General features: G+C 41.0%; 3 protein-coding genes across 3 annotated transcripts; all 3 read right to left on the minus strand.

Annotated features, from left to right (window-relative positions):
- Positions 1 to 4,117: 4,117 nt before the first annotated feature.
- On the minus strand, positions 4,118 to 10,763 carry LOC147319021 (C-X-C chemokine receptor type 3-like). Its single transcript, XM_086311286.1, has 3 exons — positions 10,650 to 10,763; positions 9,624 to 9,977; positions 4,118 to 7,503 (listed from the first exon to the last, which is right to left on the minus strand). The coding sequence occupies exons 2-3, from the start codon at positions 9,972 to 9,974 to the stop codon at positions 6,754 to 6,756; spliced, it is 1,101 nt and encodes a 366-aa protein (XP_086167412.1). The 5' UTR covers positions 9,975 to 9,977; positions 10,650 to 10,763; the 3' UTR covers positions 4,118 to 6,753.
- Positions 10,764 to 14,657: 3,894 nt separating this feature from the next.
- LOC147319022 (C-X-C chemokine receptor type 3-like) lies at positions 14,658 to 16,135 on the minus strand. The gene is made up of 2 exons (XM_086309963.1): positions 15,707 to 16,135; positions 14,658 to 15,410 (listed from the first exon to the last, which is right to left on the minus strand). The coding sequence occupies exons 1-2, from the start codon at positions 16,133 to 16,135 to the stop codon at positions 14,658 to 14,660; spliced, it is 1,182 nt and encodes a 393-aa protein (XP_086166089.1).
- Positions 16,136 to 22,989: 6,854 nt separating this feature from the next.
- cxcr3.2 (chemokine (C-X-C motif) receptor 3, tandem duplicate 2) lies at positions 22,990 to 25,086 on the minus strand. Its single transcript, XM_086309964.1, has 2 exons — positions 24,783 to 25,086; positions 22,990 to 24,600 (listed from the first exon to the last, which is right to left on the minus strand). Exons 1-2 carry the CDS (start codon positions 24,804 to 24,806, stop codon positions 23,518 to 23,520), a joined length of 1,107 nt encoding a protein of 368 aa, XP_086166090.1. The 5' UTR covers positions 24,807 to 25,086; the 3' UTR covers positions 22,990 to 23,517.

Here is a 25,086-nt window from a genome sequence, read left to right on the forward strand (position 1 = left end):
ACAGAGTGTAAGAGAGAAGTGCAAATTTCATTAATAAAAAATATTTATACAGTAAATATAAGAAGAACAGCTGAATGAAAGTAAAATATAAAATATGTTTGGGCTTTTGTGCCTGGCAGGTGTGATCACGTGTCACAGAATGAAGAGCTTCATAGAGAACGGTAGGAGTGATTTCCTGTAGAGTTCTTTATGGCAGCGAGGTTGAATCAGTCTGAGGGGGAAGGAGCTCTGCTGCCTCAGAAGTGAGGAGTGGAGCTGTTGTGATGGGCTGTCCATGATGGAGGGCAGTTTGTTCAGTGACCTCGTGTCCCTCACTCCAAACACCTCCAATTTCAGACCAATGATGACTGCGGCCTTGCAGATTAGTTTCTTGATCCTGATGGCATCTCTGTCACCGATGCTGCCCCTCCCCCCAAGTAGACAACAGCAAAATAGATGCCATTCACTAACAACACCTTACTGCTTCTTCCTACATTTTATTAGTGAAATGAATAATTGTGTTTTTCTGTCAATGACATTTTATGGTAAATGACCTTGTCATCTGCATACTGTACTGTGTGAGGGTTTCCTGGAGTAAACTTGCAGGGTAGCAATAGGAAACATGTCATTGGAACAATTTTTACAGTAAGTATTGTGCTGGAGTGAAGATGCTTTGAAAGTGCCTGTATCATTTAGCAGAGGGCGCGTTTATTTCTTGGTACATTTAGATCAGTTTCTATTATGAGTTTCCTGGTTTGAAACAGTCCTGACTGCTACCTGTCGATCATCCACACTAGATGTATTTCCTTTTTTTTTTTTTTTTTTTTTTTTTGGCCTGTCCCGTTTGGCTCTTTTGCCATCAGAATTGTTGTCTAAAGGCAAAGAAAGATGCCCAACGGATTTACTTTACCAAACTGACCATCCCAGCCTTGCCGTAATGGTCCATTTGATTCACCTTTTATTGTTTATTTTATTTTCACTTACTGAATACGGGACAGACTTGACTGGGGGAAAGAAGGGGAGAAAGAAAGAGGGAAAGAGAAACAGCTGAGAAGAGGGACGGGGGAGAAGGGCAAAAGACAAAAACCAACAGAACGGGCAGAGAAAAAAAAATGCATATATCAATCACCTGGATCACCTGCTGAGAAAGAAAAAAGAAAGCAAGCAGAAGAGAACAAGAGTAATAGAATAAACAACATCACAATGATATATGGGAATATGACAGTAAATACTAAATGTTAAACATTATTGTGCAGCACATAAGATCAACAGAACACAGTGTGCTTTGAGGTAGGAGCCAAAAAGGGTGTAGTTTGTGGGTGTGATCACCCGTGTGTACACCTGTGAGCATGGACGCGCTTGTTTTTTGTTTTTTAAAAGGTTCCTTCATGTAATAATCTGCTAGAGGGTGTGGGGGGGCCACAGCCCCGTCCTCCAGGGCGTGAAGCAGGTGTGGAGGAGATCAAAACTCCAGACATCCAGAGGCCCCCAGAACACAAGAGACCAAGGAAGACCAACAGAGGGGCAGCCGCGCCACTGTCCCGGAAAGAGCTGAGGAGAGTCCCAGATGAGGGCTCACTCAGCAGCCGCGGAGCAGAAGCCAGGGGGAGTTGCAGTGACGCGCCCGTGAGCTCCGCCGGCAGCCAGCTGCGCCTGAGTGACCGAGCCCCAGGCCGAGAGGCCGGGGGCACCCCACCTCCGAAGTGGCCCGAGCGAGCCCCAGGCTCCAGGCCCCGATAAGCGGCCGCCAAGGAGTGAGCCGGTGTGTACCTGGACGCCCATCCCCGGACACAAAGAACCACCAACGCACCGATGTCTGAGGGGGTCCGCCACTGGCAGGGGAAGTGGTGGTAGGGGGAGATAGGCCTCCAAACCTTGGAGGGCCTGAGATGTCCCCAGAGAGGTGGTGCCTGACACCCAACCTGACATATAGACACAGACATACAGGCACACACAGATACAAACATCCATTCCCACCCTCATGCTCTCATATGCACTTACTCCACACTCAACCAACGTGGAGACAGACATAAAGAGACGTTGTACACACGATCACACTCCCCAAGCGTACTCTACAAACCGGGTCTAGGTGCCCCCGCCCCTGGAGGGGGGAACTGCACCCAGACCCAGGTGGTGTTTCCCTTTTCCCTGCGGTGGGGGGAGGCAGACCGCCCCGACTCCGCAGCAGCAGGAAGGCTCCACACTCCAGACCGCAGTCGGACGGCCAACTCCTCCTCCTAGTCCTAGCCCCCCTGCTCCAGCAGGTCGCAGAGAATGGGGGTGAGAGAAGACTCCAAACCTCCCTCCACCCGCTCATTGTAATGTTGATGCATGTGTGTTCTAAGGTGCATTTAAAACCCAGGAGGGCTTGGAGCTACCTGCCAGAGAGCAGCAGGTAAGCGCATGGTCCCTCCTGCTAGCCCTCAATGTCTACGTGTATTTAAAATTGAGAGGTGGGCAACGATGCCAGGGGTGGGGTGTACACCCTGATGGTACTTTGGACTCCGTGTATCGTGCCCACCCCCAAGATCCTATATGTATGTGTAATGAGAGTGTGAGTAATGTGAATGTCTAAGTTGTGGGATAAAATTGAGGCAGAGGCAGCCAGAAGGGGACGGGGGGGGGGGGGGGGGGGGGGGTAGCCTCCTCTGCACCCTGGTGACATACCCCTACTCCAAGGCCCTGCATGTGTGGGTGGTTGTGGTGGAGCGGGAAGAGGGAGGCAGCTGGAGATGGGGAGGGAAGGAAGGGAGGGGCAAGTGACCCCTCCATGGGGCCAGCTCCCCCACTGACCCCAGTAGGCACCCCCATACTCCGCGACCCGCCAGGGAAAGGGGGCCCAGGCCCATCCAGACTGGGCCCAGTGCAGCAGCGCCGCCCGGCCCCACAGAGCCCGGGACAGTCCACCCAACCCCACCACAGAGAAAACTGCACCCACCCCACCATCCACTCATCTTCCAGACTACATAAGACAATAAACACCCAGGCTGAGATCTTCCTCCACCTCTCCTGTATCTCCCCCTCCTGCAGAGGCAGCTCCTGAGGAGAGGAAAGCTCCTGCAAGATGTGACAATCTCCCCCACCAGTTGAAGAGCCCCCCAGGTGGCTCGACGCACCGGCGGCACCCTGCTCCAGGGCTGGGCCCCCATGCACCCATGCACCCACCCACAACCCCGGCAACACACCAACCAGGACCCAAGCCCCCGAGGCCCGGTCCGGGTCCCAGCCCAGAGACTAGATGTATTTCCAAAGAAGCCTTGGGTCATTCAGGCCAGTCGATGCTTCTTCCTTTCTCTGACTGGATTTTTTAGAAGATGTGTTGGATGAAAGACGAGGTAGAGAAGAGTGTGTTCACAGCTATCCCAAGTTTGGCCAACAGGCAGTAGATTCTTGGACGCTTGAATCACATTGATTTATGAAATAGTGGTCTAAATGCTTTCTTCGGCCATCATGATCTTCTGTTACTCCTGCAGCATGGATCAGCTGTGGCGTGGTGCCCAGGGATTTAAAAAGCAGAAAGCTTTTAAGATTATTATGGCAGGCATTGTGGTTTTCTTCCTCTGTTGGAAGCTGTACAATATCACACGCTGAAAACATTTCATTTTGACACAAGCAACAAAGCTTGTTCAGTCACAGCATCTGATTCTGTATGCCTTCGTGGGTGTGGAATTCCGGTATCGGCTCCTGAGCATTCCCAGGTCTCTGTGTTCTGGTCAATCTGACCCCCCATCCCCTTCCTTGATGTCAAACAAATCTTATCAAGTCTACAAAACGGACATGAATGGACACGAAGCCAAAAACATCAGCACATCCATTGTATGTTTGTATATTTTTTGTGTTATATAACCTGAAAGAAGAAGTGGCTACTTTGTTTTCTGTATGTTACACTGCATTTATTAGCAGTGTAACATAAACCTAGCACAATCAAGTCTGTTTGCAGCATTAAAGTACACCCACACAGCCAACAGACTAATTAAAGGAATCTTTGGTGATCATTCTATGAAATTGGACTCACTTGCTGATAAAACCATTGCGTTGGAAACGGCTATCAAAACAGTGCACAACAGTTGAAAAAACACAGAACAGTTGGTAAATTCCTCTGTGTACTCCATGATTCAGGTCCCGTTTGAAGCCTCTAGTTTGTTTGATTTACTTTATTTGGAGGAATGACGGCAGATGAATTAGCTTTCATTCACCTTTTTGTTGAAAACAACCTAAAACTTACAAAAAATAACTTGATAATACACATATATGTAAGACATCGAACCTAAAACTCAAACCTGTAAAAATATGTACAAACAAACATAATTAAAAACATATAACAAAATCCAGAGTAGAAACTGATGAAGAAAAGTACAAATTGGGGTTTGCTGTAATTCTAAGTGACTGAAAGCAATCCTTTGAACGTCTCCAAATAACACAAGTGGAGGTGTACATCTCCACTTGTGTTATTTAGGTGAGTTCAGTTAAGGTCTGTTCATTTTTAGACATCCTTTTAAAAATAACAGGATTTCCAGGGGATGTCGATCCCACCCTGGACTATACCCTTTATAGTCATCAGGTGAGGATTTTACTTACAATACTAAAGGCTAAATTCATTTTCATAGACAAAATGCTTATTTTTCATATAATTAAATTTTGTCTTAAAAAAAACTCTTCATACAGTCAGCATCGTAAAAGTGAAAACATCTTTCAAAATTCTAATTTACTATGCGCAGTTCATTTTAACATGTCTCCATTGTGCTTCAAAAATGCTTTATTTAAAACAAACTACGACAAAATAACTATGGATAAAAAAGCAATATGGATATTTGCTACATTTTGGTATATATGGAAACAACAACAAAACAAATCTGCAGAAGATATATTAGAGGTATACAAGTCATGCAGAGAGATTTTTTTTTACAGTGCATACTGCAAGAAAGTAAATGACGTGTGGTGAAATTATGGCCACTTTTTCCTCTGTCACTAGTTTATACAAATGAAGCTTATGTGCAAGTTCAATAACGAAGATCTGTATTCACTCATCCTGGGTCAAAGTATTCACCAAGTAGCTGAATTCTGTATTTTAACCATGATCAGTTTTTTCTCCTTAGCTCTCAGCGTAGTAAATAAGCACATATGCACAGTTCTATTTTATTAATCTCCCAGAGATTTTTAGGGTTTTTTATGAATATGAAAATTGAAAAACACAGGCTGCAGGGCTGAAAGCTGTAAAAGCTTTTCTATTTAATTTGTGGCATAATAACAAATGCATGTATTCTGGAAATGCTGTGTATTGCTGGTGATAATGAAGACCACCATTAGGGCTGTAGTAATAAAGCTTATGTGTAAATTCAATACAGAAGATCTGTAATCACACACTTGCCTGCTTTCCTGGGTGTGTCTACTGCTTTTCCACACTGCTAATCTCACAAGTGACATCATTATTCTAGTCCAATCATCTTCGCACTCGCCTTCTTTGAGCCAATCAGCCTCTGCTTCGGTTTAAATCTGTCCACTCCATCATTCTCCCTTTCAGACTCTCTTTTATGCAACTCACCTCCTCCCCAGCTACACCTCAGACACCTTAGCTAGAGCTCTACTCAACCCTCAGTTTTCATCTTCACCACCTCCACCAGTGTCTAGACTCTGAGGGGATCCTGTTAAAAACTCAATCACTGGGATTCGGTTCTGCCATGATGAGTCATTGGACTCTAATCACCAAATACATTATTTTCTCCATCTCAATAAATCATGCTTAATCCTTACAAGTGATCTCTCCTTATTGAAAAAGCATTGATGCTGATCTAAAAAGTGTTTATGGTGCATGTTAGTGATTTTTTAATTGTTAAATTCTGATGAGCTGTATTAACAAATTTAGCAGTTTGAAAAAAGCGAAAAACGTTTGTTGACACATCTGTAACATCATAAAAACAATGCAGTTTTAAATATAAAACACACATCTTGTACAAACTTCAGCAAAAACAAAAAAAAAATCTGATAAAAATGTAAAATTAACATTTAAATGAGTAAATATGGTTTTAAATGCTAAGTTTACTTTTAGTTAAAAGGCTATAAGTAATTGACATCTTCACCGTTTCAAGCAGAGTCAAAACAGAGCACAGGGATGGGCAACTCCAGGCTTCGAGGGGCTGGTGTCCTGCAGGTTTAAGATGTGTCCTTGATCCAACACAGCTGATTTAAATGGCTAAATTCTCCACAGGCCTGGTAATGAACTAATCATTAATTTCAGGTGTGTTGACCCTGGATGATATCTAAAACCTGCAGGACACCGGCCCTCGACGCCTGGAGTTGCCCACCAATGACATAAAAAGAAACATGAAACTATGTTTATGGCAATAAAGTTACAAAAAGTGTTTATGTGTTGTTTAATGTAAGAAGTCAGTAATACTATCACAGATAACAGTTTGCAGTATATCAACTTTCAATGATTACAGCGTTAGCTTAATGATAAATGTGTTAAAATCAGTTCACTAACAGCACAGATATTTCACTATTGATTAAAAAAAAACTATATATTTTTATTTAAAATAATAAGAAAGAGCTACATTTTGTGCTTTTGGATTAGTATGAGTCACCATGATGGATCTCCAAAACCTTAGCATTATAGTGAAATGTGAAAGTAGTTTTTGTAGATAAATATCTACTTGTCAGTTACACAGAATAAAGTCCTCCATGCGTTGACATGAGATTGAATTCATATCCTCTCAGGAGTGAAACAACATGCTGCTCACATCTGAGTCAGAAGAGAGCATATTTCTCTTTTCATCTTCAATAAGCTAACGGATTCTCTACAACCGTCACCTGTTTCAGCTCTTGCTGTTGATCCTGACTGTGGTCAGGCTGCTGTCTCTGGCCTACACCAAGATCCCAGAGTGAGCCTTTTGGTTCAGTTTTACTACATCTCAGCATGGCCAGTAAGTGTTGCCTGAAGTTTCCACACAGGCCGAGATACAGCAGAGGCCTCAGGCTGGCGTGAAGGCAGCCTAACGCAGAGGTGACCGTGAGAAGGGTTTTTAGTGAACTTTCAGAACTTTCATGTGAATTGTTAGGATGTTTCTGAAGTCTGTTCTGGAGAGTGTCCAAAACAAGTATGAAGTTGTACGGCATCCAACACAGACAGAATACGACCACCAGAGACAGGATGACGGTGACATTTCTCTGGATTCGGGCCCCATTAGAGCTGCACTGCCGCCATAGCATATGTGAGAAGATCATCAGCATGAATGCAGGTAGCACCAAGCCAAATATGTGGTGGAGCAGGCGTGACCACAACTGCCAGTCAGTTCCAGATTGAGGGTAGATATTAACACAAGTATTATCTTCTGTGTAATTATTTTTACCCACCAGGAAAATCCAGTCAGGTGCAGTGAGGAGGACAGAGATAAGCCAGACTAACAGGCAGCTGATGTGAACTAACCAGTGCCTCCCGTGGGAATATAACTGGATTCCACGGATGGATGACAGATAATTTTGAAGACTGATGCAAACCAGCAGAAGGACCCCACAGTAGTAGTTGAGCTAGAAGAAGACAGGGAGAACTTTTAGTGTAAGACACAAACCTCTAACATCTATAAAAATTACACTCGACTCCATCTTGCCTCAATGACTACCGCCCAGTAGCACTCACCCCCATCATCACTAAGTGCTTAGAGCAGCTGGTCCTAGCACACTTCAAATCCTGTCTCCCCCCCACCCTGGACCCCCACCAATTCGCATACCGCCAGAACAGGAGCACAGAGGATGCAGTCTCCATCGCACTGCACTCTGTCCTCTCACACCTGGACAACAACAACACCTACGCCAGAATGCTGTTTATAGACTTCAGTTCAGCGTTCAATACAATCCACCCCTCACAACTCATCAGGAAACTGACAGACCTGGGCATCAGTTCCCTCATCTGCAAATGGTTACTGGACTTCCTGACCAACCGCCCCCAACATGTCCGGCTGGATAACCACTGCTCATCTACCATCACAATGAACACCGGTGTACCACAAGGCTGTGTGATGAGCCCTTTCCTCTACTCCCTCTTCACCCACGACTGCAGACCTGCTGATGGTTCCAACACCATCATTAAGTTTGCAGATGACACCACGGTGATTGGTCTCATCAGTGACAACGATGAGGCCGCCTACAGGGAGGAGGTGGATCGTCTGGCTGAGTGGTGCGACACAAACAACCTGCTGCTTAACACTGAGAAGACCAAGGAGCTCATCGTGGACTACAGGAGGAATGCTGACCCACATCCACCCATCCACATTAAGGGGACGGCTGTGGAGCGTGTGAGCAGCTTCAAGTTCCTGGGAGTCCACATCTCCGAGGATCTCACCTGGACGACCAACTGCTCCAAGCTGGTCAAGAAGGCTCACCAGCGCCTCTTCTTCTTGAGGACTCTGAGGAAGAACCACCTGTCCTCAGACATCCTGGTGAACTTCTATCGTTGCACCATCGAGAGCATCCTGACCAACTGTATAACAGTCTGGTACGGGAACTGCTCTGCCTCGGCCCGGAAGGCGTTGCAGAGGGTCGTGAAAACTGCCCAGCGCATCGCCGGAGCACCACTTCCTGCCATAAAAGATATCTACAGGAAGCGGTGTCTGAAAAGGGCTGGGAAAATCATCAAAGACCCCAGTCACCCATCACATGGACTCTTCACCCTCCTGCCCTCTGGGAGGCGCCACAGGAGCCTCCGGACTAAGACCACCAGGTACCGGAACAGCTTCTTCCCCACAGCTGTCAGACTCCTGAACTCTGCCTCCTTACATCTGACCCACGTTAAACTCATGGACTGAACATACACACCCCCACAATGGACAACTGTACCCTCAAACACAATAATAATAACATGGAGTGAACCACCACTCACAACCACTAGCACTTTATATAGCCTCTGTAGAAACTATCTACACCCTCACTTATCTTAACTGCACTACTGTATAGCTCTGTGTAAATAATCATTCTGTACATTCAATAATCTTTAATCCTACAACTGTTTACAACTTGCATAGTTCCCATTTCTGTATAGCTGTATATCTCAGATTTCTGTAAAGTTATTTATTTCATATTCTGTATAGTTTTTCATATTTATATCCTGTTCATAGCCTGCACATAGCTTGTACTCACTACAGCCTGTACATACTTAGTTATAGAATATTCACAACATACTTCATACCGTGTACATTATAACATACCATAATAGACCCATTTCTGTAATATACTTACATATCTATACTATTGCTAATATATATTGTAATATACCTATATCACTAAAGCACTTCTGGATGGATGCAAACTGCATTTCGTTGCCCTGTACCTGTGCATGTGCAATGACAATAAAGTTGAATTCTAATTCTAATTCTAATTCTAATTCACTTTCACTTCTGTCCTACTCTAAACCTCTGTATCTAATCTTGTTCTCATCTTAAACATCTTTTAAGTACTCAGAGGATGTCACGTGTCATCCTGTTGAGTATAATGATTCTGTTCTGCATGTTCTGCCAAGAATCTGCAAAAGAGCAGGAAATGACAGAGTGCAGCCAAATATAATCCAAGCCAAAACAACTTTCTCAGAGCTTCACAGAAAATGTATTACTTTCACTTTCAGTCTTTATCTGTTCCACACAACATCTGGTCCTTACCTTGAAAACGACCCCAAAGACCCAGCTGAAAATCCCCCAAAACCAGTCACAAAGCTCAGTTGTCTGTGCAGCCCAGAAGGGCAGCATTAACAGGAGGAGGATGTCCGCGATACTCAGGTGGAGAATAAAGGTGTCCGATATGCTCCACAGTCTCCTCTTTTGAACCAGAACTGTCAGGAGAATAATATTTCCCAGGATTCCAACAACAAACACTATGGAGTACAGAGCAGGGACCCACACTGCCTCACTGCCTCTTTTCACAAAAGACTCATCCCCTGGATAGTCATAGGTGATGTTAGGGTCATAGTCAATTCCACTGTACACATCCAGATCATCTGTACTCATATTCATGTTCTGTTGAACCAAAACAAAAAGTTAAAACACATGTGTTGAAACACAGAGAGAAGACAAAAGTGCTGCAGTGCCTCAGAAGCTCTATGTCAGAATAGATTCCTCTCTCTTTCTTTCTCTCTGGGTAAAAGTGAAGTCAGTTCCCTGACATTTCCCTTTGGGAAGCCCAGATGAGCCTTTATAACACATACACAAACACATCACAACTCATATGGTGTGATGTAGCAATCGTGGAGTGGACATAAAAGGAAAGTACAGTACTCCGTTTCCCTTTGGTAAGCCCAGCTTATAGTGAATGCAAAACATACAACAACTCACATGTTGTGATTTAGCAATTGTGCGGCTGACATAGACAGAAAGTACAGTTCTCCTTAGTCTCTCACACTCTCACACACACTCTCTCTCTCTCGCTCTCTCTCTCTCTCTCTCTCTCTCACACACACACACACACACAAACACACACACACATTTTTAATCTATAAAACTGCCTCCCAGCTTTCCTTTTTACCGTTGTTAAAATAAAGCTTCTACAAAACCAGCTAAGCTTGCGCACACAGTTATTGCAAACAGAAAGTAGACAGAATTATCAGTAACTTCTATGGCTGCCAGTAAAATGTTCATAATGTTAAAAGACATATTGTAGGAGGGCTGATATATGCAAACAAATGCACTTACTTCACATAAAGAGCTTCAGCTGCAGAGTTTGAGAAGCTTTCTGCGCGTATGATACTAAAAGCAGGACCTCAGTATGTCCTACCGCTTCAACTCCAAGTAAACCAGTGTTAAAGGATCAGTACTGGTCGGATGTTTCTCGCTTTGCCTGGGTTGACGTAGAATGCAGGGCAAAAAAACCGTCAAAACCGCACATAAAGAGCTTCTAACACTAGAGGGAGCTGTTGACAACATGACTTTGTGAGATGGGATGCAGGGCAAGGGCACAGTCGTTTTAACAGCCACTTGACTTCACCCGTTCCAGGAATTGAATTTTAATCAAGATTGTCAAATTTGGATTAATTGAATTTTAAAAAAAATGCATTCCTTTGAAAAAAGTTTCAAAGACAAACTTTGATCGATACAAAGAGAAATATGTTGCAAAATGCGAGAACTAAGAGATAAGAACATTTCAAAAAACACAATTCTGTTGCTCCCTGGCAGCAAAATATACGAAATGAGATGTGGTTGAAGACTTTTCCACAACACTATATGTCAAAGCTACAGTAAAACAACAAAATACATTACATGATGGATATCCGTTGCGGATTTTCTCCCATATCACGTATCATTTGTCTAGCTGTTTGATGTACCAATATGATAAATATATGTCACAGGTGGCTGTAGATATTCACTGTTGTTTCTCTCTCCAGACCTTCTATGGAATTATATTTATCCCAAAACAAATAAACCAAGCAAATAATTTCATTTCACGGGTGCAATTAAATCCCTTGCGTGTAAATTTAACGTTTAGTACTCAGCAGCCACGTGCAGAAAGAAGCCATTGCGCACGGGAGACTGTCTGATTTGCATGCGCTACGCCAGTTTTATGCTTTCGCATAGCTCTCTGCGAGAAATCCTGCTTTCGCGAAAAAACAACTTTTGACTGTGTGGACGCGAAGCCCAAAGGAGGACGGGGTCCTAATGTGATTGGTCACTTTAATGGCCACTTCAGGGTACTGCGGAAACTGAGTTACACGTGAGGAATTAAATTGCGGCCGAGAACAGAAATAATTTCACTGGCGTAAAAAAAAAAAAAATCATGACAAATATAATTCCATGGATAATATTCATTTGATTTAGATTTTTTTTAGGCCTTCTCTTGTACACTTTCTTCAGGCTTTTTAGGGACACACCGAGACCAGAGCAATATTTTTAATTATAATCAGAAATTCTGTGTCCAATATTACAATACACCCACAGGACCAAAAGTATTTAATTAAATTACTTTACTTGATGCGCAAAGAGCTTTAGAAACAAGCCATTTAAAACATCTTACAGCCGGTAAATTTCGTTGATGAGGTCTACTGGTCTCCAGGTTTCAGTTGCAACTTGAAGCCTGTCTACTGGTTTGCTCAATTTTCTTCTTTTGACAGAAAAATTAGTCTTTAATTATCTTTGCAGTGAAAAAAATTCTTAGATTTGAAAAAAGAGAGCCTTATTATTACATGCATAAAGATAAAACATAAAGCCTAAAACTCAAACCTGGCAAAGAATGTAAACAAACATAATTAAAAACATCTATACAACAACATCAACAGCACAAACATTTAAGAACAAAAAGTAAAAACAAGGAAAGCAGAACAAATGGTGACTAAGCAGTGGTATAAAAAAGCATTCATATCCCCGTTATGCTGTTACTGCTTAATAAAATCCTTGCCTTCAGGAGTTTTGTAATCAATGAAAAGAGTGTAGGAACTTTAATCTCACTTTAAATACAGGTGTTCTGTGAATGTCTCAGAGATTTGTTGGTGATCATCAGTGAATAAAAAGCATCATGAAGATTAAGGGATGCACCAGACAGGACGGGGATGAAGTTATGAAAAAGTTTAAAGCAGGGATAGGTTATAGAAACATTTCCCAAACTCTGAACATCTCACAAAGCAATGTTTAATGCCTCATCTGAAAATGGAAAGAGTGTGGCACAACTGCAAACTACCAAGGCATGCTCATCCACCTAAACTGACAGGCTTGACATGCCTACTTGCAAAATGCTGTGTGGTGGAAAACTAACACTGCACCCCATCCCCACCATCAAACATGGTGGTGGCAGCCACATGATGTTCAACCTGTTCAAGGCTGCAAAAGGATTATGACTCAAACAGGGGTCCAGATGTAATTATTATTGTGAATCTCTGGTGAGACTAGAAAATTGCCGTTAACAGAGGCTCTCCATGCAGTCTGACCGAACTGAAGCTATTTTGGAAAAAAGGAATGAGCAAAAAATATAGTCTGTAGAGACATACCTGAAAAGACTTGCAGCTGTAAAGGTGGTTTGATAAAGTATTGATTCAGGGGACTGAATACAAATACATGCCACGTGTTTCAAATTTGTAAAAAATGTTTAACACCATGTATCATTTTACTCCCACTTCATAATTTTGCACCACTTTATGTTGGTCTATTAGATAAAATCTGAATAAAATACATTTTGGTTTGTGATTGTAATGTGAGAAAATGTGGAAAAGTTCAAAGAGTATGAATACTTTTTCAAGACACTGTAACTTTCAGGCTTGATTATTGTTTGGCCAACTGATCAGTATGAGAGTAAGATAAGATAAGATAACCTTTATTAGTCCCACGTGTGGGAAATTTGTTTTGCTACAACAGAAAGTGGACAGTACAAAGTTAGAGTAGAGTACAGAGTAAGTAACAGTTTCCTAGTGACTGGTACAAAATTGAATGTTTTAATGTTGTAATGCTTTCTGTTACACAGAACTGTGACTGAATAAAAGCAGTCCTTTAAATAAGACTGGTATACAACTCCATCTGTTTTATTCGGGGACTCAAGTGTATTACACCGAGTTTGTATCCATGCTGCTTTTGGAAATAGCAGGATTTCCAGACGATGTGGATCCCAAAGCACTCTTAAATGAGGATTTTTACTTTCAATTTTAAGAGATAAATACATTTTTGCTAATTAATGAAATAATTAAATTCATTGCAGTTTTTTCCTCACAAAATTTCTTAAAGAGTTTTTAAGAAAGTTTTAAATTTACAATCTACAGAGATTTACACAGTTCATTTAGCATGTTCAAACACTTCTTAAAATTGCCACATTTAAAACCAACTCTTAAAAAAATTCAACTATATGGATAATTGGTGGAAAATAATGTACATAGTTTGGAAATACTGTATATTGTTGATGAGGGAATAATAAATGGCACTTTTGCTGATGTAAAAGTTTTAGCTGTATAAAGAACATGTGGAACATTATAAAAAATGTTTTAGACATAAACACACATTTTAAGCAAAAATCTTAAAAGCAAAAATAAAATAAAAATAACAAATTAACAATTAAATAAGTCAAAATGTTCCTTTATGGTGATTTTACTTTCAGTCTGAAGGCTACTCCGCAGCACTGACTAAAGGAAAGGAGCTGGAGATGTTCCTATTTTCATTCGAGTGAACAAGACTAGAAATGAGTACATCAGAGGGATGGCCCAGGTTCAACAGTTTGTAGACAAAGTTAGAGAGACATGGCTGACATGCTTTGGACATATGCAGAGGAGAGATTGGAGATATAGTGGACAAAGGATGCTGAATGTGGAGATGCCAATCAGGAGCAATCCACAGAAGAGATTTACGGATATAGTGAAAAAGACGATGAAGAGGGTTGGTGTGACAGTGATGGATGCTGAGGATAGGTGAAAATGAAAGCAGATAATCTGCTCTGGCGACCCAGCTGAAAGGAAAAGTAAAAGAAGATGAAAACATAGATAGGGTGAGTATGTGTTACATCGATTATGTTGATTAGAGGTAACCATTTGGGAGAGGCGTCTATTTAAATTCAGTTTGAATTATTGTTATTCTTGGTCAAAGGAATAAAAAATACAAAGAAAAACAGTTTCAATGGTTTTTCTTGGTGTGGCCATTAAAGTGTTAATTCATTAATTGTCAATCCATAGTCAGGAGTGTAACAATATTTTGCTCACATCTGAGTCACAAGAGGGTATTTATGTCTGTTCATCTTCAACAAGCTAACAGATTCTCTACAGCCATCATCCGTTCCAGCTCTTCCTGTTGATCCTGACCGTGATCAGGCTGCTGTCTCTGGTCTACACCAAGATCCCAGAGTGAGCCTTTTGGTTCAGTTTTACTACATCTCAGCATGGCCAGTAAGTGTTGCCTGAAGTTTCCACACAGGCCGAGATACAGCAGAGGCCTCAGGCTGGTGTGAAGGCAGCCTAACGCAGAGGTGACCGTGAGAAGGGTTTTTAATAAACTTTCAGAACCTTCCTGTGAATCGTTAGCAGGATCCCGAAGTCTGTTCTGGAGAGTGTCCAAAACAAGTATGAAGTTGTACGGCATCCAACACAGACAGAATACGACCACCAGAGACAGGATGATGGTGACATTTCTCGGGATTGGGAGGCCATTACAGCTGCACTGCCGCCGTAGCATATGTGAGCAAAAGATCATCAACATGAGTCCAGGTAGCACCAAGCCAAATATGTGGTGGAGCAGGCGTGACCACAACTGCCAGTCAGTTCCAGATTGAGGGTAGATATTAACACAAGTATTAACTTCTGTGTAATTATTTTTACCCACCAGGAAAATCCAGTCAGGTGCAGTGAGGAGGACAGAGATAAGCCAGACTGACAGGCAGCTGATATGAACTAACCAGCGCCTCCCGTGGGAATATAACTGGATGTCACGGATGACAGAGAGGTAGTTTTGAAGACTGATGCAAACCAGCAGAAAGATCCCACAGTAGTAGTTGAGCTAGAAGAAGACAGGGAGAACTTTTAGTGTAAGACACAAACCTCTAACATCTATAAAAATTACACTTCATTTCTTCCCTTTCACTTCTGTCCTACTCTAAACTGCTGTTCTAAGCTTGTTCTCTTTGAAAATGTTAAATACTCACTGTCTATTGAGTACAATGACTCTGTTCATACTCAGTGGATGTCACTATCATACTGTTGAATACAATGACTCTGTTCAGCTTTCTCACAGCTTCACTGAAAATGTCTTGTTTTCACTTTCAGTCTCTGTTTCACATAACATCTGGTTTTTACCTTGAAAACAACCCCAAACATATGGCTGAAAGTGCCAAAGAACCAGTCACAAAGCTGAGTTGTCTGTGCAGCCCAGAAGGGCAGCATTAACAGGAGGAGGATGTCCATAAAACTCAGGTGGAGAATAAAGGTGTCCGATAGGCTCCACTGTCTCCTTTTTTGAACCAGAACTCTCAGGAGAATAATATTTCCCAGGATTCCAACAAAAAACACTACAGCATACAGAGCAGGGACCCACACTGCCTCACTGCCTCTTTCCACAGGAACATTATCCACTGTGCTGTTAAACACTGTAAACACTGTAGTGTTATTCACTGTATTTGCTGCATCGTAATCATAATCACGGGTGTTGTTCCTGCCATATTCCAAATAGTCATCCGACTCCTTTAAGATTCCGCCAGTATCCACATGCAGCTGTGCCATGTCCATATACTGTGGAGACAAAAACAGAACAAACAAAAATACATCAGTGCCTCAGAAGCTGTATATGAGAAAGTGAAGCCAGTTCGCTGAAATCTCCCCATAGGAAACCCCTAACACAGACACACCCCATTTGCAGATTGGTAGCTTAAAGCCCCTCAGGCACAGAAAGAGTTATAACCACTTTAACTTCTTCTCAAAATTGCCACTTCATTGCCAATTATTAATATTTGTTATTTGTCATTCATGTAATTCATTATTTTATGTCAGAAATTGCCATAGTGACACAAAATTCTGGAATTTCTAACAAGGTCCAAACCAGAAAGTGAAGCTTTATTTTATTTTAGTTTCAGCTCTCCATTGTGTTATCCTTTGTTTTCTTTATGTAATATGCAGTTGTTTGGCAGCAGGACTAGAGCAGAGCATGGGAGACAGAAGTAAAACCAACCAAGTACTGAGGAAATCCGAGAGCTTAAAAACACATGAAATAAAAAAGGAGAGAGGAATTAGCCTGGGAAAACACAGGAAATCTTAAATAAGACTACTCTTAACTAAGGACAAAGAAAAACAAACTCGAAACACTGGGTCAAAGACCAAGGACCATGGCACTACATCAATGTTTTAGATAAAAATAATGCAGTTATTAAACACAAGATTAACCCGGTGTTTCCAAAACTTTCTGTTCATTATTTCCCAGCTGTGTGTTTTTACATTTTAGCAATCAGTGGTTTTTGGCAATTACTCTTCCATTAAGCTTGACAGGGAGCCTCAAGCAAACATAGAAACTTGCAACTCCCTTGTTATCTGAGGATGGCTGTAATAAATAGCATGTAAATGGACATGAAGAGAAAAACATTAACATCCACACATACAAAGTATGCTTGTATTAGAGATAATCTGCAATAAGCACCGTTTATTTTGTTGTTTTCTGTACTTCCTAGTGCATCAGTAGTTGAACGTGATAGGACAAAAATAATTTTGTCTATTTCGGGCTCACACCTGCATTTGTTGGCAGGTTATAATATTTCTGATTTCTGGAAAGTGTTGTAATAGAGGTAAGATGACATGAGTTGGCAGAAAAATGATTTGTCATCATCTTTGTGGTGAAAATAATGTTAAATTTACCAAGAAAAGAAAACACAAGCATAAAACACAAACCTTTGACAATATCTACAGATGAACATAATGAAAAACATAACTCAAAATCCATAGTAGAAATTGATGAAGTAAAACAAAGGAGGAGGTGGGGGCTGCAGAAGAATTTTTAATGTTCAAGTTAAGTAGTTAACTTGAACCGCAGTTAAAAACTTCATGCTTCAGGTGCTTTTACAGAGAATTCTGACTGACTGAAAGCCGTTCCTTGAGTAGGAATGCTATATTCATCCAGTTATGTGTCGAACCAGGTTAACTAAGTTAAGTTTGTTCCCGTTTAGACATCCAGGCTGTTTTTGAAAACAAAAAACCAAACAAAACCAAAACAGGTTTTCTCCCACACGAGGCTATAGCCTTGATTTTATAATACTTTCAAAAGGACCCCCAGACGAGGATTTTACTTTCAATCTTAAAGACTAAATTAATTTTTATAGATAAAATATTGTGCTATCCCCTCGTCTTCCTATGAGTGTCTTAATGCTCAGAGGATGTTGCTATCGTCCCATTAAATACAATGACCCTGTTCTGCATGTTCAGCCAAGGATCTGGATTCAACCGGAAATACTGGAGCACAGTCAAACTTAATCTTAATCAAACTTAACTTAAAGTCAAAAACAACTTCACTGCTTCACTGAAAAGATCTTGCTGCAACAGCTTCAACTAAAAACACTAAAGATAATCTGAAAAAAGAGAGGGCTCTATACAGGCTCAGTCTCTGAGACCTATGTCTTTATTGTTAACCCACTTCAGTGTTGCTTCTTTCTAACAACCTGTACCTGGCAAACTGAGGGGCACAAAACTGACAAAGCACTACAATAAGAGCCGCTAACACTAGAGGGAGCTGTTGATATTGTAAAATTGTGAGATGGGGAGGCGGGTCAGGACTGACAAACCTAAAACTGAAGCAGAATCCTGACTCCACTCAATCCCTTTTCAAGTGGGGTGCAAGATGCTGTTTAAGTAAACCTAATTACATTAAGTTCACAGTCGAAGACCAATGTAGGAGCTGAAGTAAAGGTAAACAGCGATAAATTGAATCCTGTGCAGACATGTCAATGTAAATACAGCATACAAGGCAAAAACAGAGTTTGTACAATTCTAGTGAGTTTCAAAGTGAGAAACAAACAAACAAGCAAGGAAAACATGGAAAGCAGAAGAAATGGTGAGTAAGCAGCTTCTTAAAAAACTATTTATACCCCCTTTATTCCGATATCCCTTAATAAAATCCAGTGCTACCAATTGCCTTCAGAAGTCATGTAATTAGTAAATAAGAGTCCACTTGTGTGAACTTTAATGTCAGCTTAAGTACAGCTGCTCTTTGAAGCCCTCAGAGGTTTGTTAGAGATCACTGGTGAACAAACAGCATCGTGAAGATCAAGGAAAGCACCAGACAGGACAGAGATGAAGTTGTGGAAAAGTTTAAAACAGAGTTAGGTTATGGAAACATATCCCAAATTTTACTGAGTACTGTTTTATTAATCTGAAGAAGAGTGTGACACATCTCCAAACCTGCCGACACATGGTTGTCAACCTAATTTGGCAGCCAGGAGGGCGAAGAGAACAAGTCAAGAAGCATGGTGACTGTGGAGGAGCTGCAGAGATCCACCTGAGCAGTGGGAGAATCTGTTCACAGGACAATTATTCATGGCGGGAGCACTCTGTTCATGCACTCTACAAATCTGGCTTTTATGGAAGAGTGGCATGAAAAAAGACACTGTAGAAAAGAGCGGAGGTCCACACAAAGATAGATGTCAGTGACATGGAAAGAGGACATGGACCTAACATACTAAAACAAGAAATTAAGAAATATAAATACCAAACTCAGAGTCAGCAGAAAACAACATAGTCAGGAAGTCATTGGTACAGAATTTAATGTTACAGTTACAGAGATTTCTGACTGAAAGTGATCGTTTGAATAGGAATGCTACATGTCTCCATCTGTCTTATGTGGTAACCCAAGTGTATTAAGTTGGATTTGTTAATATGTAAACATCCAGACTGCTTTTGAAAATAACAGGATTTCCTGAGGATGTTGATCCTACCCATGGCTACACCCTTTTTCCTAGAAAACTTCTTAAAAAAAAACACCCTTAGATTTTTCTTGTTACAAAATTCTTATAATTAATTTTTTTTAAAAACTCTTCACACACTCAGCATAGGCAAAGTGAACACAAAGTACAGTAAAGCACACCACCGCTGGACTCTAGAGCAGTGGGGATGTCTTTTCTGGAATCATAAATCACGCTTCTCCACCTGGCAATCCAATGGATGTATTTGGCGGTTGCCAGGACAGTGGTACTTGTCTGATTGTGTTGTGCCAAGTGTAAAGTTAGGTAAAGGGAGGATTATGGTGTGGAGCTGTTTTTCAGGGCTCAGCCACTTAAGTCGAGTGAAAGGAAATCTTAATAATTCAGCATCCAAAGACATTTTGACAATTTCCTGCTCCCAACCTTCTGGGAATAATTTGGAGATGGCCCCTTCCTGTTCCAACATGACTGCACACCAGTGGGCAAACTAAGGTCCACAAAGGGGGAGGACAGTGGATGTATTAGACAAACAATGGTGAATATGGAGCTGTCAGGCAGGAGGAAAAGAGAAATGTGGGGTTCATAGATGTAGTGAGAAGGACATGCAGAGGCCTGGTGTGACGGAGGAGGATGCAGAGGACAGGGTGAGCTGGAGGGAAATGTTCTGCTGTGGTGACTACTAAAGGCAGCATCTGAAAGAGGAATGCTAAAATGCAGATATCCACGGATAACACGTTAACCAGAATTAATTCATATAAGGCGCACCAGATTATAAGGTGCGCTGTCATTTTCGAGAAAATTAAAGGATTTTAACCCATTTAATCCCACAGGCAACAATTGTTGCCATTTTAACCCCCTATTACGTTTACAAAATTTATTATTTTGCAGTGAAAAATTTGGAATTAAACGGGTTAAGTGCGCCTTATAATCCAAGAAATACAATAATTGCCTGTAAAATATAAACTTAAAAATGTAACTTCTGCAGTGCCAACAGGGCTCAGCAATTGATTTTCCCCAAGTGTTACATAACTGCTGTGCAAGGCCACACGAATAAACTTATAAAGGATAAACTTAATAATGCGCAGAACAGAGTTCATCTTACTCAAGCAGCTCTTCATAGCAGCCCCATTTTCTCATGTAGCCCCATGGGACATTAATTGCTCATCCCTACAACCATATGCAATTTTTATAATTTTGACATCACATTGTGTGTCCTATGACACAAGTGAGTTCTTGATAAACCCAACAGAATGTGTTGATGATGGCACTGTGAGGCAGGATTAGGTAGAATATAGGCATTCATAATCTATAAAACAGTCTCACAGGTTTTCTATTTATTCTTTGTGAAGTAATTATCAAAGGTTCTATAAAATCAGAAGTGTTCAGGGCAACTGTTTCCAGTAAATGTGCACGCATAGGAATCCAAACGGATACAAAAAGACTGCAAAAAGACTTACCTTGCTGCAAATAAAACATTTATAAAGTATTTTAACAGAAGTTTAAAATACTTTATAAAAGTCAGTAAATATTGCAGTTCTTCCACATTCAAAGACCTGAAGACTTTTGAAGGCTTTCACATTGGAAATTTCAAAAGGCATTGATTTTGAAAAACAAATCTGAGTGATATGATAGTAAATGTGCTTAATCTTACCTGAAAGCTGGACTGTGCTACTTTATGGTAATTTGAACCACAGTTTTAAAATTTGGATTCCCTACTCAATATGACCTATTGCCACTGATTTTCAGTCCAGTTCTTGTGTAATTTAGCATACGTCAGGCTTTTGTCAGTGGGGCAGGTGAGTGATCTTCTCTTGGTGGGTCTGTCTCCTCTGAAACTCTGTTTCCAAATTCTATCGAAACAGCTGATTCCTGACTTCACCCTCGTAAACAACTCTTTCTGTTGACAGCAGTGGTCATGTGAAAAGAGAAAGCGCAGGTAAATCTGAAATCACCTCTTCAGTAGTAGCCTGCTCACCATAGTGAGCCCAACAGAGATTGCCAAATCATTGCATTGCACCTGGAGAAGGACCAGGAGACCATGACACAGGTACAAGGACTGTACGGAAAAATGAAAAATGAGTAAACATGTCCAAAATCTGACTCCTTGGAAGCAAAGGCTCAAGAATTTTACACAGTAATGTAAAGGTGATGAAAGGACGTGCTGTGATTTTTTTTTAGGTCTCCATAAGACTCTATAATCACCACTGTTTATATTATTGAATCTCCAGGCAAATTATTTTAATCTACACTGTCTTTTAATCAGATTCCACCAGAGGGCAATCCTCTTACATGTAATCAGACTTTACATGTGTTTTTTCTATTGTATTATTTTACATTAGACATTGTCTGACATGTCTGACATCTATTGTAAACATACAGTTAAACTTAATGTAGCACTCATGTGTTGTGTTTCATTTCAGTTGATCAATGTAATGTAATATGAGCCCACCTGTCTTCGTAGAAACAAGCAGGTCTCAAAACTCAGTTCTTATTTTTTAAGTATTTAAATTAACTTCAAATAATAGACATAAAGACAGTATACTAAATACCACTATAAAGTTTGCTGACTTTGAAATGTGTAATTCTCAAGTAGATTCTAATGTTTTTGTTTTTTTGTCCAATTTTTATTTACTTCAAAGTATTTTCATTGCAGTAAGCTACTTTAAGGTCAGATCTGTCCACATTTAAACCTCAACTACATGAATACTTTTGACATAAATAGGTTTTTTAATTAATGATGTTATCAAACATAATGAGCTTCCAAACCTTTTGGTACTTTTGCTTCTTATAAAAACAAATGTTGGGTCTAATAACGGCTCTTTGGATTTCGCTCATGAAATATCAGAATTGATGTCTTAGTTACAGTTTCTATATTTGTTGACTTATGCACGGTTACCTCTAAGTGCATTTTTACATTTAGCAACCAGTGAGGTTTATGAAGGTTAAGGTTCTAATCTTGACAGATAATCTTGCGTTAAACTTGACAGTGTGCCTCAAGTAAATGTTGCAAGTGCAGCTGTGTTGCAATGGCTTAGAGCTAATTAGTCACTCATTTGTGAAAATTCTTTCTGTCGTCAAACTCGGACCACCTGGCTCCAAACTGTGTGCCACTGAAGTTCCCTGTAAAACAGATCTGACTTTCAGCTGCTCCCTTATTTCTGAAAGATTCATCACAAAAAGTGGGTCTGCATATGTGATATGGCAGAGGTTTTTTTTTTATGGCAAATAACCTTCCTGATGCACTACCATTTATCTGGGCACATACTGAGCAGGTTTTGCATGTCAGGCAAATGTGTGAACCACTTCACCATGGTGCCACATGCAGTTTTCTATAATAAAAAAATAAACAAGAAAAACAGAGAGCTGTCTTCCTGGAACTTTGCACCTGGAAGTGAGCTATGTCAACCTTCAGGTTTCCAGCCAAGAGTGCGTTCTTGCACAAAACAAAGTTTATCAGCTTTGTGGTATTTTCAGTATTTTCATGTTAGAGTATAGAGGTTAAATCCATTTAGTGTTTTCCTCAGTGAGATTAATAATTGTGCTCTTTTTTTTTTCTTTTTTTTTTAGCAATGACATTCCTGGCAAAATGTAAACCTGTAGGGAGGCAATGAAAAAATACATAAAAGACAACTGAATAATCATTTTCTTTAAAACATTTAATACAAAAATATTCAGTATCGGTCAAAATAAAGGTTGCGTTTCAATGATACATAGAAAATTTAAGAAGCACTATAGCCATTTCATCTTTTGCAACACAAAACATTTTAAAGGACACAAATAGGATGATTGATTTATACATGTTACAACATAAATTATAACATATACAGATTTAAAATCTTTTAAAAATTTACAATCTACTGGGAATAAATACATGAGATCTGACTCTGAGTACTTACGTAAACGTTACCCAATACTGCTGATCAAGCTTTTTAGAAATGTGGAAATCAAAAATTTTCACAGTAAGTTAGCAAGAAATATTTTGTGACAACATCAGCATTTTGCAATCGTTTTACTCCATGGCTCGTGTCACACACAAAAGAAATCAAAAGAATACAAACTGCACACTTCCAAAAAAGCACCAATAACATGTAGCAAATATTTTTGAGAACATTTTATTTCAGTTTTCACCTCACTTTACTATACAAGCTTCACACCCAAAACCACAAAAATATATTTTCATCTTCCTTTCTCTTTATGTATCTCTGACTAAAATCACACCATGACAGAATACGAGGTGTTTTCACTCTCTGCAGAACTGAACGATCCCGTGGCTTTTCTAAGCCTTCGCTCTCGCCACCCTTCCATTGCCAGCCAGCTCCTCTGTCCCAGTAGCCCCTTACACATTCTGACTAGCTCCCGCCTGAATTTCACTCCTACAAAGCCGTACAGCAGAGGATTGAGGGCACAGTGTGACAGCCCCAGACTTTCAGTGATCAGAGTTCCAACGTCAAGCACATAGCCAAGCTCACAGGATGCACTTAACACACCCAGCCTTAGCAGACTATCTGCCAGCTGGAAGCAGGTGTATGGAGCCCAACAGATTACAAATACAGACACTAAGGAGATGATGAGGCGGAGAGACTTGCGCTTTTGGCGGCGAGAGGCATTGCACAGAGACCTGAAGATCCGGATGTAGCAGTAGAGCATAACTAGGAGGGGAACCCCAAAGCCCAGCACTACACTGACAAACTTCAGCCCCACCTGCCACTGTAAAGTGTTTTCAGTGAACCACACCTGGCACACGGGCCCCCTCTGCTGACCGACAAGGTCTATCATCACCACTTGTTTAAAGTAAATGTCAATTCCACTCAAGCCCAGACAGACTGCCCAGATGATGGCACATGCAAACTGAGCATGGCATGTGCTTCGTTTCCAACTTGAGCTGATGGCATGAACGATTGCCAGGTATCTGTCAAAGCTGATGCAGGCCAGGAAGAGGATGCCACTGTACCGGTTTAGGGAGAAGAGAGCACCAGAGATCTTACAAACAGCCAAGCCGAACATCCAGTGGTGAGCCCATTGCACTGCAAACAGGGGCAGAGTGAAGGCCAGAAGAAGGTCTGAAATGGCCAGGTGAAGGAGGAAGGTGTCTGTTAAGGAAAAGGCACAAGCTCCACTACTCTGAGAGATTCTGTAGCGTCTGATCACACACAGCACCAGCACGTTGCCAACAACTGCCAAGACGAACACCAGGCTGTATACTACAGGGGAGTACTTTTCTGCAAAACCATAGATGTCTTCCTCTAAGCACGGGGCTGCAACAGCTTCTGTCGTATTTCCATAATAATCATAGTCCTGTGAGAAGACAGAGATACAGAACTCATCAATGTCTTTCAATGTCTGGGTAATTAAAAAAAAAAAAGACTTGCTTTTGGATAAGGTTCAGGTAACACTTTGTGTTTCCTAATGAACAATTATGCATAACAACTAAATAACTAATTTAAATTAATAACTAAATTTTAAAAATATCCACTCACCCAGATATTGTCTGTGGTTGACATGGCTGAATCTGGGATTGGACGGCGAGCCAGCAGAAGACCTAAAACCTTCCAAGGGAGATGAGAGTACTGTTCTCATAAACACGTTTGCCAAACATCCCTTTTCACATCTTGCCTTAGCCAGATGACAGAGGATCAGAAAGAAGAAGTAAGAATTTCAGGAACTGATTGTTTTTTTTTTCAGTTTTAGACAGATGAAAACATAGCTAAAGTGGGAATTGATGACTGTTTCAGGAAATTTTTTACACATATTTTTAATCTGTGTCTCCACCTAGTTGTAAGC

This window comes from Aulonocara sp. 'chitande type north' Nkhata Bay, linkage group LG11 (assembly GCF_057382095.1).
Source record: "Aulonocara sp. 'chitande type north' Nkhata Bay isolate Kocher_YH1m ecotype deep benthic linkage group LG11, A_spYH_male_GT1.1, whole genome shotgun sequence".
NCBI lineage: Eukaryota > Metazoa > Chordata > Actinopteri > Cichliformes > Cichlidae > Aulonocara > Aulonocara sp. 'chitande type north' Nkhata Bay.

Coding starts and splice junctions, on each gene's coding strand:
- LOC147319021 (XM_086311286.1), bottom strand. CDS start 9,974: ATGAATATGAGTACAGATGATCTGGATGTGTACAGTGGAATTGACTAT. Junction 7,504..9,623: donor TCTTTGGGGTCGTTTTCAAG/GTAAGGACCAGA, acceptor GTCTTCTTCTAG/CTCAACTACTACTGTGGGGT.
- LOC147319022 (XM_086309963.1), bottom strand. CDS start 16,135: ATGGACATGGCACAGCTGCATGTGGATACTGGCGGAATCTTAAAGGAG. Junction 15,411..15,706: donor TGTTTGGGGTTGTTTTCAAG/GTAAAAACCAGA, acceptor GTCTTCTTCTAG/CTCAACTACTACTGTGGGAT.
- cxcr3.2 (XM_086309964.1), bottom strand. CDS start 24,806: ATGTCAACCACAGACAATATCTGG. Junction 24,601..24,782: donor CAACCACAGACAATATCTGG/GTGAGTGGATAT, acceptor GTCTTCTCACAG/GACTATGATTATTATGGAAA.